General features: G+C 42.5%; 1 protein-coding gene across 3 annotated transcripts in view; it reads right to left on the bottom strand.

Moving 5' to 3' along the window:
* Nucleotides 1-3,909: 3,909 nt before the first annotated feature.
* Nucleotides 3,910-17,110, bottom strand: part of LOC110489791 (collagen alpha-1(XVIII) chain) — an 82,359-nt gene continuing 69,158 nt past the window's right edge. For 2 of the 3 annotated variants that reach the window (XM_036944060.1, XM_036944061.1), the window contains exons 26-42: nt 17,029-17,064; nt 16,555-16,608; nt 16,278-16,334; nt 12,127-12,186; nt 11,973-12,014; nt 10,786-10,813; nt 9,840-9,917; nt 9,627-9,652; nt 9,440-9,538; nt 8,825-8,969; nt 8,649-8,713; nt 8,245-8,367; nt 8,090-8,137; nt 7,860-7,889; nt 6,716-6,919; nt 6,090-6,205; nt 3,910-5,073 (exon numbers count right to left, since the gene is read on the bottom strand). In XM_036944060.1, the coding sequence (XP_036799955.1) occupies nt 4,872-5,073; nt 6,090-6,205; nt 6,716-6,919; nt 7,860-7,889; nt 8,090-8,137; nt 8,245-8,367; nt 8,649-8,713; nt 8,825-8,969; nt 9,440-9,538; nt 9,627-9,652; nt 9,840-9,917; nt 10,786-10,813; nt 11,973-12,014; nt 12,127-12,186; nt 16,278-16,334; nt 16,555-16,608; nt 17,029-17,064 (1,413 nt within the window). In that variant the 3' untranslated portion in view covers nt 3,910-4,871. The remainder of the gene's footprint in view (nt 5,074-6,089; nt 6,206-6,715; nt 6,920-7,859; nt 7,890-8,089; nt 8,138-8,244; nt 8,368-8,648; nt 8,714-8,824; nt 8,970-9,439; nt 9,539-9,626; nt 9,653-9,839; nt 9,918-10,785; nt 10,814-11,972; nt 12,015-12,126; nt 12,187-16,277; nt 16,335-16,554; nt 16,609-17,028; nt 17,065-17,110) is intronic. The other variant, XM_036944062.1, reaches the window with a different exon arrangement.

The raw sequence follows: 17,110 nt of genomic DNA, 5'->3' as shown, positions 1-17,110 counted from the left end.
ATAAAAGCGTCTGGCATAAACTGTGTTATTCAAATACTTTTTGCGTTTCTGTACTTTCTGTCTTTTTTTTTTCTCAGTAAAATGTCACTATGCTTTCCAATGATCATATTGATGGCTATCCAGAATGTATGCTTGAATGAAGTTATAGATTAATGTATTAACTTCATGTATTTGCACACACACAACTTTAATAAATATGTCATTTAGCAGATGCTTTTATCCAAAGCAACTTAGTCATGCATGCATACATTTTGTGCATTTGGGAACTTTACCTAGTACAATTGTCCATTGTGGTATGAATAAAGTTAGATTAAAGTCAATTTGATTAAAAACATGCCCTTTTAAAGGTCACATGTCTTTCCTGACCTGCCCTGCCCTGGCCCCTGGGAGACAAACAGTGGCGGAGGTCCAGGGGCCACAATGCTGACTCCAGTCCCCTAACATCCTGCCAGCTCCGGGGTGATCGTTCTATTCGTCTGACCCCTGACCTCTGTCCCCCTATGGACAGATTTGTACGCCGCACCACACAAAAGGACCGGTCCGCTCGTTGACATGGGAATTAGATGTGACAAAAGCCTGACAGACAGACAGAGCCTCTACATGTTCTTCAAAAATCTATTTTCCTGTTGGCCCCCGCACGTTCCTGCAGTGAAGCTGTCATGGTGGAATGTTATTGATGATGTGTGTGTCAGGGATGACAGGCGGCTTGGGAGAGGCTACAGAAAACATCATGAAGTGTGATGAGCTGGATGTATAGAAATCTGATGAGAAACAAGAAGAGAAAAAAAACACACAATACAACAGAGTGCATTCGTTCTCACACAGGCCTTAACCACTAGAGCGTATGCTAGTGTACAAAACATTAGGAACACCTGTTCTTTCCATGATAAACGGACCAGGTGAATCCAGGTGAAAGCAATGATCCTTTATTGATGTCACCTGTTAAATCCACTTCAAATCAGGGCAGATGAATGGGAGGAGACAGGTTAAAGAAGGATTTTTAAGCCTTGAGACATTTGAGACGTGGATTGTGTCCCATTCAGAGGGTGAATGGGCAAGACAAAATATTTAAGTGTCTTTGAATGAGGTATGGTAGTAGGTACCAGGCTCACTGGTTTGTGTCAAGAACTGCAATGCAGGTGTGTTTTTCACGCTCAACAGTTTCCCGTCTGTATCAAGAATGGTCCACCACCCAAAGGATATCCAGCCAACTTGACACAAACATTGGGAAGCATTGGAGTCAACATGGGCCAGCATCTCCCTGTGGAACGTATTTGACACCTTGTGGAGTCCATGCTCTGATGAATTGAGGCTGTTCTGAGGGCAAGGGGGGGTTCTAACTCAGTTTTAGAAAGGGGTTCCTAATGTTTGTACTCTGTGTATATTCAATAAAGTCATGCATTATGGGTTAGGCATTTCTGTGTGACTCATAGTAAGGTTTAATGAAAGTTTGGTCAATAACAGGTTTGTGTGTATGTTTGTGTGTGTGTGAGAGATTAACCAGAAGGTGTGAAGGGAGAATTGCCTGTCCTTCAGCTGCTCATGGCCATCCACTCCTCCGTCTCCCCCCTAGGCAAAACTCAAGCCCTTTCACCACCTGTCAGACAGACAGTGTGATGACAAGTACTTGTACGTGCAATTCTACCACTATTATTCCTGGCACACTGTCAGTTTTTTGGATATGTGGCTTACTGTATGGGTGTGAATGAAATCCCCACATTTCCCCATTCCTGAGAACGCAAACAGCCGTCACGTTCACACAGACGCTCAGACTGTGTCCTTTGAGAGCCAGATGTTTTGGCTATGTCTTATCCAGGCACACAATGGACATGGATCAATAATTTGTGGGTGGCAATAGCAAATGTTTTCAGGTAAATTGCCTTATTTGTTATTCAAGTGTTTGAATATTTTACATGTGTGAGAGGACTGAATGAGATGAGGTCTCGAGTGGTGCTTTAAGAGAACCAGGAGCAGCCCATACTGCAAATTCAGTTGAATACGTTATACAAAGATACCATAGGCAACTTGTGCTACTAGTGCTTGGCTCGGTAACTGTTCAAGTACAGACTGTGACTGGAATAGGAGATGTTCTTCCCTGGCTGCATTTACACAGGCAGCCCAGTTCTTATACTCTGCCCAATTATTGGCAAAAGAGCAGATCTGATTGGTCGGATATCAATTAGTGCCTGTGTGTACGCAGCCACTGCGTTACACACATTTTTTTCACCCTGCACCAAGTGTGTTTGATTTGCACAGCAACGTGTCCTGGATGGTCAGCAATGATCAGCCCAATTCAGGCAGCCCAGTTCATATTTTTTGCCCTATTATTGGTCTGTTGACCAATCAGATCAGATCTTTTGCCAATACTTGGGCAAAAGATCAGAATTGGGCTGCCTGTTTAAACTCAGCCATATTGTGTAAGCCAAAGACATGTATGTAAAGACATGATGTACCTTGTGGCACAGAAAGAAATGTACCTTGTGGCACAGAAAGTTATACTTCTGACCAAAATGTAACCAATTCAAACCCCATGGCAGTATTTCTAGTGTTTGTAAGTTAAAGGAAAAGTTCAACCAAATTACAAAATGACATGATGGTTTCCTTACCCCGTAACCAGGAAAATAAAGCCAAAGCATGGATTGCTGTCATACATTTTCTATAGACTGCTTACAGAGTAAGGAAACCAATGTCTCAGTTTGTGATTTGGGTGAACTATCCCTTTAATAACATTTACATTCATCCAGCCTTTTATTCTAATAGCATATTACTACAGCCATGTTGGGCTGGGGGATGTGGTAAGCAAAACAATGACAAATGTAATCATACTGTAGTTGCTGGAAGCACGCTTTGGAACTTCTGCAGCCCCACCTAGATCCATCCAAGACCTGGATTCAAACGGTCACATCCTGTACACCATTATAATCACAGTTGTAACAGGAAGACCTCCCTCCGCCTTTATAGTGGTAGGCCTACGACCCACTCACAAGACACATGGAAACTTCTTTGAAGGAAAGGGTTACTTACTGTACAGCAGCAAAACAGTTTGAATTCGGCTAATGGGGTTTACACATGTAGGCCGAGTGTCGTCACTCACCCGTACTGCGACAGGGTCGGGCGACCAGAAGAAGTAGTCCCGGCTATGGGGAGCAAACTGTGTGTGAAGCCCAACTATAATTCTCATAGTACTCAAAGAGCTTCTGCCATAATCATAGTACTCTCTGCTAATGCAAACACAGCAGGCCCCTTCTGACTGTTTAGAATGTCACTAATTACTAAGGAATTCCCTCACCTGGTTGTCTAGGTATTAATTGAAAGGGGGAAAAATGAAACCTGCGGACACTGGGCCCTCCATGGAATGAGTTTGACACCCCTGGACTAGATATTGGATAGGTGAACGCCAGGGATCCATCACATGGCTTTCATCTGTCTAGTCATTTCTAATCACTGTCACTGATTACTGATTACAGTAATCACCGATTACTGATTACACTAATCACTGTCACTGATTACTGATTACACTAATCACTGTCACTGATTACTTCAAGGAGGGGTGAAGGGAAGGATTCAAATAGGGCCTATGTCTTGGTAAAGCCACCAACTGGAGTAAGGGGGAATTGCTAAAAACCCACCATTGAGCCTCTATGCTACAGTTCCACATCAGTACCAAATTGACCACCATCCCTGATTGACTCAAGAGTTGTTCATTCGCAGCAGGTGGCCGTCCTATCGCTTCTGACCACAGAATATCGGTGGTAATATTCTGTTAATGTTCAATCGCCACCATCTGTCGTACCGGGAATGGCCAACTTTCGTGTTGGTCTGTCTCTTCCTTTAACCACAGTACATGGGTGGCAGCCAGCGTCAATGTAACTGGACCAGGCTTTCAAAACAAATTACATCAGACTCATATTATTAAGAAAAAGAAAACATTTTTATTCAATAAGCACCAATTATTGTATAAAACATACTCTCACATACTGATCAAATCTCTGTTGTATAAAAATTCCATATGAGTTTTTTTTTGTGGTGAATTTCTATATGATGGGTGGAATTTATGTTAAATCTAACTAGGTACCTATCAAATCAAAATTCTAGCGCAGTAAAAGGAATGCTGTACAAAAAACAACCAATTTCAGAAGAGGCAAAAAACTGAAACAGTCACTTTGACAAACAATCTATAAATTACATACTTAACCTTAATCATTTGATTCATTCATGTTATGTGCGGTCAAGGTATAAATAAAACATTGAATTTAAATTAAACACTGAGAGAAATTGTTGCTCAAATGAGAAATGTGTATGAAATGTATAAAAAAAAAGCTGAAAGACAATCTTCATGGATATGAAGTGACAAAAGTATAAAACAAATCTAATACAGTGCATCAAAATTTCTTTGGTGGTAATACTGGTTGTTCCCTTGTTGGAATATGGACATTATGTTGTGTGAAATATGGTATTGGCCCTGGTCTAATGGAGTTAACATCTCTTATAGAATGACCTAATAGGACAATCTGTAAACACGACCAATCACTGGAAGACAAAAGGTGACATTTTGACGAGGAGAAATATCTGTAGTGAGAAAGAATCTTGAAAGTTGACAGTTGTAATTTGAAAGTTGGTTTAGAAAAACTGTGCAAAGCCACGATTTGGAGCTGGTCTGACAGACAGTATCCGCTCTTTAGCACCATCTCAGTCAATCAACCAACCAATCAGAGGATGGGAGAGGAACAAGTTGATGACGATGATGACATGTTCATAAAGCAATGTTCATGTATTTACACCTTTCCAGAGTGTTAAGATGACAGTGGATGGATTGGGGGATGGAGGAATGGGGGGGGGGGGGGGGGGGGCATGAGACTGTTAAAGGTCTATTAAACATGCTCTATGGTCTCGATGCAGAGAATAATTAACTCGTTGGAGCAGCTGCTTGTTTGCTGTCCTATAAGGGAGCCCGAGGACAAACTGGACGACTGGCCCACGATGGAAATGTCGTTGACCCGCCACGACTCGCAGGACCGGTCTACCGCCATGTTGCCAAACGTATTGGAGCCGTGCCAGATGCTCTTCTTAGGCCTGTTGGGAGCGATAAACAAATAAAGTGGGAGAGTGTATGGATACAGCATATACACAGGGACATGTACACCAGAGGAGGCTGGTGGGAGGAGCTATAGGAGGACAGGATCATTGTAATGGCTGGAATGGAATATATTGGAACCGTCAAACATGTTGTTTCCATATGTTTGTGTTTGGCCATTTATTTAGTTCCAGCCATTACAATGAGCTGGTCCTCCTATTATGTACAAACATAAAGTACACGCGAACACACACACACACACACACACACACACACACACGTTAAAAAGTCATACAGCATACATAACAGATGTTCACGCAAACACCAACTAAAAGTTTAATTTAGCTTCTATTTAAATAATCCTCCCAGAATAAAGTCACAAAAAAAACAAAATGGGAGTTGAACTAATGTAGCCCCAAACTGAGCAGAGATACCCACAGATGTGACCTCAACCTAACAGATGACATCAACAAACCTATTTCTCTGCTCTGTCCCTGCTATATCCATTCATACATGCTCTCAAATAGACTTCGCCACAAAGTCAGAAAGTGTCTGTTTGAAAAACATCTATAAACAGTCACTTTGGAGCCACAGTTGCCAGCCTCCAGTCTCTGGTTGGTTGGGGCTGCTAAATTTAACATGGCTGTGTATAAATAGGAGCAAAATAGAGTGAGGGTGGACATAGCTGGCTCACATTGGCCCGGGCTGAAAAACACAACGCTACAACCCCCGATGTCTGGATTGCGGTCGGGCTATCCTGCATTTAAAATGTCATTTTGTGGAAACAGCCATGTCTGTCCCCTCCCTTCTTCATGCCTCGCTCTTCCAAACCCACTTGTCTTTTGGTGAAGCTGCTTGGGTCGGGTGGAACTGTGGAGAACATGATGAGTGGATGAGGATGTCAACCTAGCCTTCACTCTTTAGAGATTGAAATAGGATGAGTTGTGGATGAGCGTGTCCACATAGCCACAGGGCCCTGTGTCTGAGGAACTGGACATCTGTCTGTTTCACTGACCAGAAGGGGTCTGCCAATACGTCCCGTCCATCGAAGGAGTAGATTGGGATGTTTGGCGGGAATTTGCCTCCACCCCCAGTGAAGATAGACTTGTAGTTACTGAACAAAATGTCGCCCTGTGGATACAGAAAGGAGTAATTGAGTTGACTCTGACATTTTATTTTTTAAAGGACCAACACAGACCTTTTTATCTCAATATTAAATCATTTCAGATTTTTTTTTAAATAGCAAAAATAATTTCTTAACAAAGAGCAATTTCTCAAGCAAGAATTCAGCTAGGACTATTCTGTGAGTGAATGGGGAGGGCAAAACTGAAAACTAGCTGTTATTGGCAGAGAGGTTAGGAACTCTCTTTCTTATCGGTCTATTAACTAATTTACCGCCAAGGTGATATCACCAGGCAGGCCAAAACTACATCCCACAAAGACAGGCTGAAATGTCAGGCGGTCTTTGCAAACAGCTCTTACACTAAAATTGTATTATCATCATTTTCACAATTTCACAGTATTATTCCAACCTCATAGTTTGGAAAAATATATAAAAACACAGAAAAATCACACTTTTGACTGCACTCGGCCTTTAATACTGATCTTAGATGAACCTATGGGAAACAGAAGTTGGCTTACCCTGAGGTTGGTAACGGGGTAGCTCTCCCTGAACTTCTGGGGGACCAGGTCTTTATTAACGGCCCGGGGTTTTGGGGAGGATAGGAAGGCCCGGTAATAAGCGGACAAGCCCATGGCCTTGGCCTGTTCATAACACATATTGTCTGCTATGTAGACCCCACCAAAGTTCCCTGTGTGGGGCTGGTTCAGAGCCACCAGTTTGAGCTGAGGACGAGACAGTGGAATAGTGGTCATTCATTAGTCATTAGTATGTATTCTAAACCACCACTTCATTCAGAGTGGTCCTTTCGAGCCGGATACTACTCCAGGTGGTCAAGGTATCCAACAAAACTGACAAGTGCATATACACAAACAGACACACACACCCACCACTATTCTCATCTCTCTTTGGTCATGGTTTCCCAAACTCGGTCCTTGCCCCTCTCCCCTCCCCAGTGCACGTTTTGTTTTTTGCCCTAGTACTACACAGCTGATTCAAATAATCAAAGCTCAATGATGAGTTGGTTATTTGAATCAGCTGTGTAATGCTAGGGCTTAAACCAACATGTGCACACAGGGGGAGGCTGAGTTTGGGAAAAACCTGGCTTAGGTGATGGTCTTGGCAGTGCTGTTGAAATGGGAATGTAACAGTGTAGCATGGTACAGTCTTCTTTTGTGAAGTGTGGATCTAAATCTCAAAAACCAAACCTGGCCTGCCTCGGGCTGTCCTTCAATGACAGCACACAGACAGTCATTTAGTCTAAAAGTGGAATACTCCAAACCACGGCAAAATCAAATTTTGTCTCCAGCTCATTTTGCGGCCAGACTTGAGCCAAACCAATGACTTGCTTTCAAGAATGAATAACAAAGATTCAACTTCAGACTTATTCTCCCTTTACTAGATACAAACTAGAAAGCAGGCAGTTCTAAGAAAGTATTTTAATTCACTGTTTCTTTGCTCCAGTGCAAAGTTTCATAAGAAAAAGTGGTGAAACAAAAGTTCAAGTAAATATTTGACTAAGAAAGGATATTCAATAGAAGTGTAAATAAAGACAGGTTTATGTTTTTAAAAACCTTTCATTGTTCCCCTATGAAATAACAAGAGCAAACTTTGCACAGTTGCAAACGCTTAGTCAGTCTTGTCTTAATTTGTCAACAAACTCACCCCATACTTTCTGCCGCTGCCTGGCTGAGCCTAAGGGGGCAAAAGTGTATTACTAATTAGATTCTAAACATAAAAAGATGCAATCACACAGAATATTCTGCTATAAGCATCCATCATATGGAGGTCTACAATGCACTTTCACATAATGCATTGATGTCAATGGGAGAATTGTGCAGAAAATTCATGAGGTTGAACATGTTCCATCCTCATCCCAACTCTACTGTTCTTACCTCGTCATTTAGAAGGAGATTCATTGGGAGGGGGATCAAGTCACCAAGCTGTAGAGACAGAGACACAGATAAACACCAAACACGCCAGTTAGTTTCACGGCTCACAGAGACACTATAGAGACATGGAAGAGAGGGAGCCAGAGATGCTGCTGTACCAGGACTTCCTTCCATCCCTGTTGCACCCGGATGTAGAGTTTGCCTGTCCCCGTGGTGAAGCTTAGGGTCCCCTCGCTGCTGTATTTCGTCTGTTGCATCATGACCTCGCTGGAAGGAAACGTCTTCAAATAAAGGAAAAACATAGAGAGAAACACATTATTCGACTGGAACGAAGTATCGGAATATAGTAATTGTTGGGGAGACCCTGGCCAGAGTGATTGAGGAAAGAACAGCAATATCTAGCATGTCAGGGGTTATTTGATGATGTGACGGAGCTGACATGATAATGTAACAAGGATGACATGATGTAACAGAGTTGACATTTTGATGGTATGATGGGATGACATTATGGCGTGATGGGGCGGTTATGTGACAGCGTAACGGAGGGGACAGACTGACTGACCATGGCAGAGGTCCCAGGAGGTCCAGCCGGGCCAGTGGGGCCTGGTGGCCCATGGATGGTCACAGCTGGAATTAGAAAAATGAGAGACAAGCACAACGGTAAGAATTTCTTATGTGATACTAGTCACCATATTATACCATACAGAACATTTCACAAAGGGTGCCACAAACTCTTACCTGAGCCAAATCGAGAGGGTTCTCCGGGGGGTCCGGGAGGCCCTTGGGGTCCTTGAGGGCCAGGTCTCCCATACCCAGGAGTACCAGGAGACCCCGGAACACCTGGATAGCCACGGGGCCCCATAACAGTTTCTCCTTTGGGGCCCTGAAACAAACACAGTGCTTTAGTAGATATTCATCTCCAGTATCTTTACATATAATAAATGAATGGAACATGGTGACTTATTGAACCCCATGATGCTGCGGGGTTACTTAAATGCAGCCAGTAGGAAAGAAATCCCCTATTGTTGCATGCAGCACTTGAATTTGTAAGAATTGGCAAAACAATGTATTATTTTGCACACAACTTGGATTTCCTTTCAAGTCAATTCTGCCTTTTGCCAATGTGGCTAAGTTCAAAATCCTCATTACTCACACAACCCAAATGCCTATCTAGCACACCATCAAAAGAGGTCATAGACTACAATAACCCCATCAAATGAAGTTGACACTGATTATGTACCATCTCATGTGTCTATGTTGTATCGTGATCTTCTCAGTAATTGTAATTGGTCAAAGCTGTGGTGGATGAGCGGGGCTTTGGAAGCATATGGTCTCAATGGAAATGGGACTCACCACCAGTCCCGATCTCCCAGGCATACCAGGTGAGCCCGGTAACCCGGCCTCCCCCTTCTCTCCCTTGTCCCCCCTGAAGCCGTGGTCCCCTTTATTCCCCTGTGGATAGACAGACACACAGACTGTGAGAGCTCCAGAAGCACGCACACACACACACACACACAGCAGAAACAAATATTCAACTTACCGTAGTTCCTTTGGGAAGCATTGTAACTGCAGGAAAAACACATCATCCATTGGTTATTAAAGATAATGCATGAACAACACCTGTGTCCTTATGACAGATTATAACATGTATTCTTTATATTAACAGTAAAGCAAAATCATACTGTAGGTGAAGAGTAATAAATCTATCTATCTATCTATCTATCTATCTATCTATCTATCTATCGTGACTCACGCGATGGGGCAGGCATCCCAGGGAAACCCCTCTCCCCCCTGTCCCCTTTGGTCCCAGTTGGAAGACAGTTAGCCCCCCCTACAGGTCACATAGGGAATAACAGGTGAGCATTTGGCATTCATATCAGAGAATGCAGCACAACAAAGTCATTGCAAATGGTTTCATCAAAAGAACACGACTGCCTGCAAAAAGATTACCGCAGCCATACTTATCTCCCGAGTCCAAGCAGACAAAACAGAAAGCTAGTCTGTCTCTATAAAATCACACTATATCAATACTTTTTCTTTGCAGTCACTGAAAAATGATCCAAATTGGAAGTACTATCCAAAGGAGCAGAATGATCGGAAATTACTCTTCTTTTATGCATATTTCCTCAAATGAAATATTATTACTGATACATAAATATATATGTTTTAATTAAGCACATTGTGTGCAGGATTCATTCATCAGTATCATCACAATCCAATTCAATGTATTCAATACAAAGGCTGGTTCCATTGGTACACAGAAACACTATCCACAATGTAAGTAATGAAAGGTGAATACAATGGAGGAACTGATATGAATGTATAGCCTCAATCCACACCAAAGCTCTATCATGGAAGGTCACAATGTCGAAGATGATTACTTAGGAGTAACCCAACTTCATTCTCTGCATCTCTGCATGTCCTCAATATTGTAAAAAAGTCTCTGTATTGTACATGGTATGACACTGATGGGGTGATTTATACTTTTTTGCAGTATTATTTACTGATTACCGGAAACAGCCAACACAATTGCATTAATTTCTCTTCTGATGAAAACAGAACACTAACAGTGCATTTTGTATTCACTGATGTTATTTGTATTTCAAGATACGAAAAACTGTAACAAAGAAATACATAAAATGTATTTATTCATGATGTTCTGAAATGTATTGTCATATCTAGAAAGTCCTTCAACTCACCATTTGTTGAGCTCTTAGAACCATTTATCTGAAAAAGTGAAAGGAACATGTTAAAAGACATGTTGGATTTGTCTAAGCAGGAACAAGAACAGGGCTTGTGAAAGGAACATGTTAAAAGACATGTTGGATTTGTCTAAGCAGGAACAAGAACAGGGCTTGTGAAAGGAACATGCATCTCAGACACAAACAAAAACATTGCACATGATGACAAGATGAATCCAAGACAGCTATTATACTGTATCTACAGTATATCATTTTTCATATTATAAATGACGTTGAATTCACAGTGGACGAGTTAATCTATCTGTAACAAAATGGAGGGTTAGAAGGATGAACAACAACAAAAAAACATCTTAAACATGCCAGTGACCACCATCACCCTGGATGAAAGGTGCTTTTTCAAGATGGGCCCCATGAAAGACAGGAGATGCTGATCACACTTGGCTCATCTCACTTCTGAAAGACCTTACATAGTAAGTACATTCATTTGGTTAGGTTGTATTTTAGAACACTATTAACCTGGTATTTACTACAAAATTACACGGTTATACAATCTGAATCGAATTCTTGGAAATTACTACACGCCTCACCAAATACCAGGCAAATACATACTGCAATATAAACAATTGCTTCTGTTTTGACAGTAGTGCATCTTCTAAAAATCTAAATATTATAATTATCATGAATGTTTAATATTCAATCTTGGGGACCATCCTGCATTTTGTTAGTCTTCTCCATGAAACACCAACCTAAAAGCAAACCCACACCACATGACCACCATGTCCATATGACATGCAGCATGCTGGGAGAGATTCTCTATTCACACCTGGAATAGGTTAGGGACCATGGATGCAACATGCACATTCCCCTTTTATGATGGAGAAGTTAGGAGAGAAGGAGAGAGAGAGAGAGAGAGAGAGAGAAGGAGAGAGAGAGAGAGAGAGAGAAGGAGAGAGAGAGAGAGAGAGAGAAGGAGAGAGAGAGAGAGAGAGAGAGAGAAGGAGAGAGAGAGAGAGAGAGAGAGAGAAGGAGAGAGAGAGAGAGAGAGAGAGAAGGAGAGAGAGAGAGAGAGAGAGAGAGTGAGTGAGTAATGGAAGGAATGAGTCAGAAAGAAAAGGTATACTCCACAGAGCCAGACAGACAGGCCTGAGCTCAGCCTGCCCACCGCTGTGCTGTCAGTCACTTACGGCCTTTTTGCAGTGTGGTCTGGGAGGGATGGGAAAAACTGTCTTCAAAAAATGTAGGGGAAGAAGGGGACAGTGAGCACAGGAGAGCTACAATACCTGACGATGACATGGACAAACATGGATATAGGAAGGGAGTAGGGGAGGTCATACTTACTCCTTTAGGGCAGTTGAACATTCCGGGACGTCCTGGGGGTCCGGGAGGGCCAGGGGGCCCCTGAGAACCGAGAGAGAACAAGAAAGAGAGACAGAGAGGAAGAGGAAAATTGGAGTTGAATGGACAACATACAGGTTCAGAAGTCCAATTCACATCCATCCACCTTGGAGTGATCAAGGTCCTTCTGAATCACTCACCCACAAACCTTCATAGTGAAACAACCCTTGATTTGCACACATGCACTTCAGATATGACCACAAGAGCTCTGCCCTGTTGCCCTCCTATTAGAAAAGTGCCCTTTCAGATTGGTATATTTTTTGTTGTTGTCTCTTTTGTCAAAATATAATATGAATTGCGATTCTCACGATTCTCAAGATTCTTTCTTTACTGCGATTTGATGTTCCAAACATATTTCTCACTATATGTCTGCTGCAGAGAGACAGGAGAGCATGAGAAAACACGTTTTGATCAGTCAGGGAAATAAAAGTACTGAAAACATGTTGGCTCACTATTTAAAAAGAAGATGGAGAACAAGCTATAGGAGTTTTGGCGCAGGTACAGCCGATTAGCGCTAGCTGAAATGCTGTAGCGTTAAGATTTTCCTTCACTGGGGCCTAGCCCGGACCATGTAGCAAAAAAATATATATTTACACTATATATATAAAAGTATGTGGATACCCCTTCAAATTTGTGGATTTGGGCTATTTCAGCCACACCAGTTGCTGACAGGTGTATAAAATCAAGCACACAGCCATACAATTTCCATAGACAAACATTGGCAGTAGAATGGCCCGTATTGAAGAGAGCAGTGACTTTCAACGTGGCACTGTCAAAAGATGCTACCTTTCCAACAAGTCAGTTTGTCAAATTTCTGCCCTGCTAGAGCTGCCCCGGTCAACTGTAAGTGCTTTTATTGTGAAGTGGAAATGTCTAGGAGCAACAACGGCTCAGCCGTGAAGTGGTAGGCCACACAAGCTCACAGAATGGGACCGCCAAATGCTGAAGTGTGTAAAAATTGTCTGTTGCGATACTCACTACAGAGTTCCAAACTGCCTTTCTTGAAGCAACGTCACCACAACAACTGTTCGACGGGAGCTTAATGAAATGGGTTTCAATGGCCGAGCAGCCGCACAAGCCTAAAATCACCATGCGTAATGCCAAGCATTGGCTAGAGTTGTGTAAAGCTCGCCCCCATTGGACACTGGAGCAGTGGAAACACGTTCTCTGGAGTAATGAATCACACTTCACCGTCTGGCAGTCCGACGGACGAATCTGGGTTTGGCAGATGCCTGGAGAACGCTACCTGCCCCGAATGCATAGAGACAACTGTACAGTTTGTTGGAGGAGCAATAATGATATGGGGCTGTTTTCCTGGTTCGGGCTAGGCCCCAGTGAAGGAAAATCTTAATGCTATAGCACACAATTGTGATTCTGTGCTTCCAACTTTGTGGCAACACTTTGGGGAAGGCCCTTTTTCAATATGACAATGCCCCCATGCACAAAGTAAGGTTCATACAGAAATGGTTTGTCGAGATCAGTGTGGAATAAATTGACAGGCCTACACAGAGCCCTGACCTCAACCTCATCGAACATCTTCGGGATGAATTGGAATGCAGAATGCTAGCCAGGCCTAATTTCCCAACATCAGTGCCCTACCTAAATAATGCTCTTGTGGCTCAATGGAAGCAAGTCCCTGCAGCAATGTTCCAACTTTGAGTCAAAAGCCTTCGCAGAAGAATGGAGGCTGTTATAGCAGCAAAGGGGGGACCAACTCCATATTAATGCCCATGATATGAGATGGTCAACGAGCACGTGTCCGCATACTTTTGGCCATGTGTATTTTTACAAAAGCGAATCTTCGATTTTTACAAATTCTTACTTGAGGTAAAATATCGATATAATATAGGCCAAAAAGTATTATTATTATATAAATGTTTTCCCCCCATCACTAGTTAAGAGTAGTTACATTGTTACAACAGCATAGCTAACAATTAGCTAGCTACTGTAACAAGTTAGCTGATTTACATGATCTACATTTGCTATGATCAGCTGACAACGGATATATTTGCGCTCTCTGTGAACAGTAGGCTAGGCTGTTTTTGCACAAAAAAAGGCCTATGCCAGAAATATATACGTTGAAATTTGGCTACATGAACAATAGATACAGTACCAGACAAAAGTTTGGACACACCTACTCATTCAAGGGTTTTTCTTATATATGTTTTTTTACTATTTTCCGCATTGTAGAATAATAGTGAAGACATCAAAACTATGAAATAACACATATGGAATCATGTAGAAACCAATAAAGTGTTTGGTTTTAGTAGCCACCTTTCACCGATGACAGCTTTGCACACTCTTGGCATTCTCTCAACCAGCTTCATGAGGTAGTCACATGGAATGCATTTCAATTAACAGGTGTGCCTTGTTAAAAGTTAATTTGTGTAATTTATTTCCTTTGAGCCAATCAGTTGTGTTGTGACAAGGTAGGTGTTGTATACAGAAGATAGCCCAATTTGGTAAAAGACCAAGTCAATATTATGGCAAGAACAGCTCAAATAGGCAAAGAGAAACAATAGTCCATCATTACTTTAAGACATGAAGGTCAAAAACCATCAAGCACTATGATAAAACTGGCTCTCATAAGGACTGCCACAGGAAAGGAAGACCCAGAGTTACCTCTGCTGCAGAGGATAAGTTCATTAGAGTTAACTGCACCTCAGATTGCAGCCCAAATAAATGCTTCACAGAGTTCAAGTAATAGACACATCTCAACATCAACTGTTCAGAGGATACTGCGTGAATCAGGCCTTCATGGTCGAATTGCTGCATACCACTACTAAAGGACACCAACAATACGAAGAGACTTGCTTAGGCCAAGAAACACGAGCAATGGACATTTGACCATTGGAAATCTGTCCTTTGGGCTGATGAGTCCAATTGTTTTTGGTTCCAACACAGAGACCCAGAGTAGGTGAACGGAAGATCTCCGCATTTGTGGTTCCCACTGTGGAGCTGCTGGTGACACTGTCAGTGATTTATTTAGAATTCAAGGCACACTTAACCAGCATGGCTACCACAGCATTCTGCAGCGATAAGCCATCCCATCTGGTTTGCGCTTAGTGGCACTATCATTTGTTTTTCAACAAGACAATGACCCAAAAAAGTCCAGGCTGTGTAAGGGCTATTTGACCAAAAAGAGTGATGGGGTGCTGCATCAGATGATCTGACCTCCACAATCATCCGACCTCAACCCAATTTAGATGGTTCGGGATGAGTTGGACTACAGAGTGAAGGAAAAGCAGTCAACAAGTGCTCAGCATATGTGGGAACTCCTTCAAGACTGTTGGAAAAACATTCCTCATGAAGCTGGTTGAGAGAATGCCAAGAGTGTGCAAAGCTGTCATCAAGGCAAAGGATGGCTACTTTGAAGAATCTAAAGTATAAAATATAATTTGATTTTTAACACTATTTTGGTTACTACATGATTCCATATGTGTTATTTCATAGTTTTGATGTCTTCACTATTATTCTACAATGTAGAAAATAGTACAAATAAAGAAAAAACATTGAATGAGAAGGTGCGTCCAAATCTTGACTGGTTCTGTATAAACTGTAAGGTCTGGTTAAGATTGGTCAGCCAGTTAATCCAACAGTAAAAGTGTCTAAGACACCACAGCACATGGACAGACCTGAAAAACACACTGTTGCTTCATCGCACACAGAGGATGGGCCAGGGACTTCTGACACATGTTGAGGAAAGATGTCTTGTTAAAAGTCAACAAAAGCTATTTTATTTACGGGGTGCTTTCAAGTGCCCGTCGATAAATAAGCTGGTTGTTTTCATCATATGTTGGGGTTGTCTGGGCACGGGACTGCCTGTGAAACAACTATTCCCAATGCCAACGTGTCGACTGGCATCTTTACCAGCTGTGTGGTGAGTCGGTGTCAGGCGGTCAACCATGTGGTTCATGGGCCGTGTGTGGTCTAGGTCTAATATTTGGTGGTGGCTGAGTTGAAATGGAAAGGAATGGAAATAGGTTCTGGCTAGGGGGCGCCACCTTCAGATGGCAATAGTGCAGTGGTTCTCAAACCTTTGTGACTCTGACCCATCTAAAGAGGGAGGGAAGAAGGGAGAGGGTTCAACTCACCGACACAACCACAGCGTCTCCTCGGTCTCCTTTATGCCCACTAATTCCAGGACGACCCTGTAGCGAGGGACACACCACATCACCAACGGTCAAATGCATTGGAGTGATATGATCATGCTCTGTAGTGCTGTTTATTTGTGTAACCCAATAGAGTGCACTTGGGTTTGAAAAACACTCTATATGTGAATCATAATTTTTTTAACTTGCTGTTGTTCTCATGTGTAGCCTACGATGTTAAAGGAATGGCTCAAATCAAAATGTGAGGTACTGTACTTACCGGATGACCAGGATAGCCATATTCTCCTTTGGGTCCTTCTGGCCCAATGGGACCCTGTAAAAAACAACAACAAAGCAACCTTTGAAGGACCAGAACTGTTTCTCTTTTGTATTTCTCCCGTCAGCAGGTGCACTGCGGATGAGGATACATCACAGGTCCGTAGTACGCCTGAAAATATGCATTGACTGGATAGGGGGCCCAGAAGCAGGCCTGTATGTGCGTATGGACTTGGCCTGATAAAAATGTTCCAAAACACTTTGATTGAAAGCAGCTGCGGCAACACAAAGAAGGAGGGGGGGGGGGGTGAGGTTAGTTACTACAAAGGGATTACTCCAAACTCAGTGTAGGGAACAACAAACCCCCCCCCCCCACACACACACAGAGCAGTATTGGCAACATAACACACACGTGCACACGAGAGTAAGTTGTTTATTATAGGTCCGTTATCAAACTGAGAAACAAATAACGTCTTACCATCACGCCAGCTGGTCCAGGTACACCACAATCGCCCTGCGAAGGGGTCAGGAAACAAAGTGAGTGTCTGACACAACTAGAA

Source organism: Oncorhynchus mykiss, chromosome 15 (genome assembly GCF_013265735.2).
Source record: "Oncorhynchus mykiss isolate Arlee chromosome 15, USDA_OmykA_1.1, whole genome shotgun sequence".
NCBI lineage: Eukaryota > Metazoa > Chordata > Actinopteri > Salmoniformes > Salmonidae > Oncorhynchus > Oncorhynchus mykiss.
The sequence above is the reverse complement of the archived record's forward strand: the minus strand, read 5'-3'. Positions and strand labels throughout refer to the sequence as shown.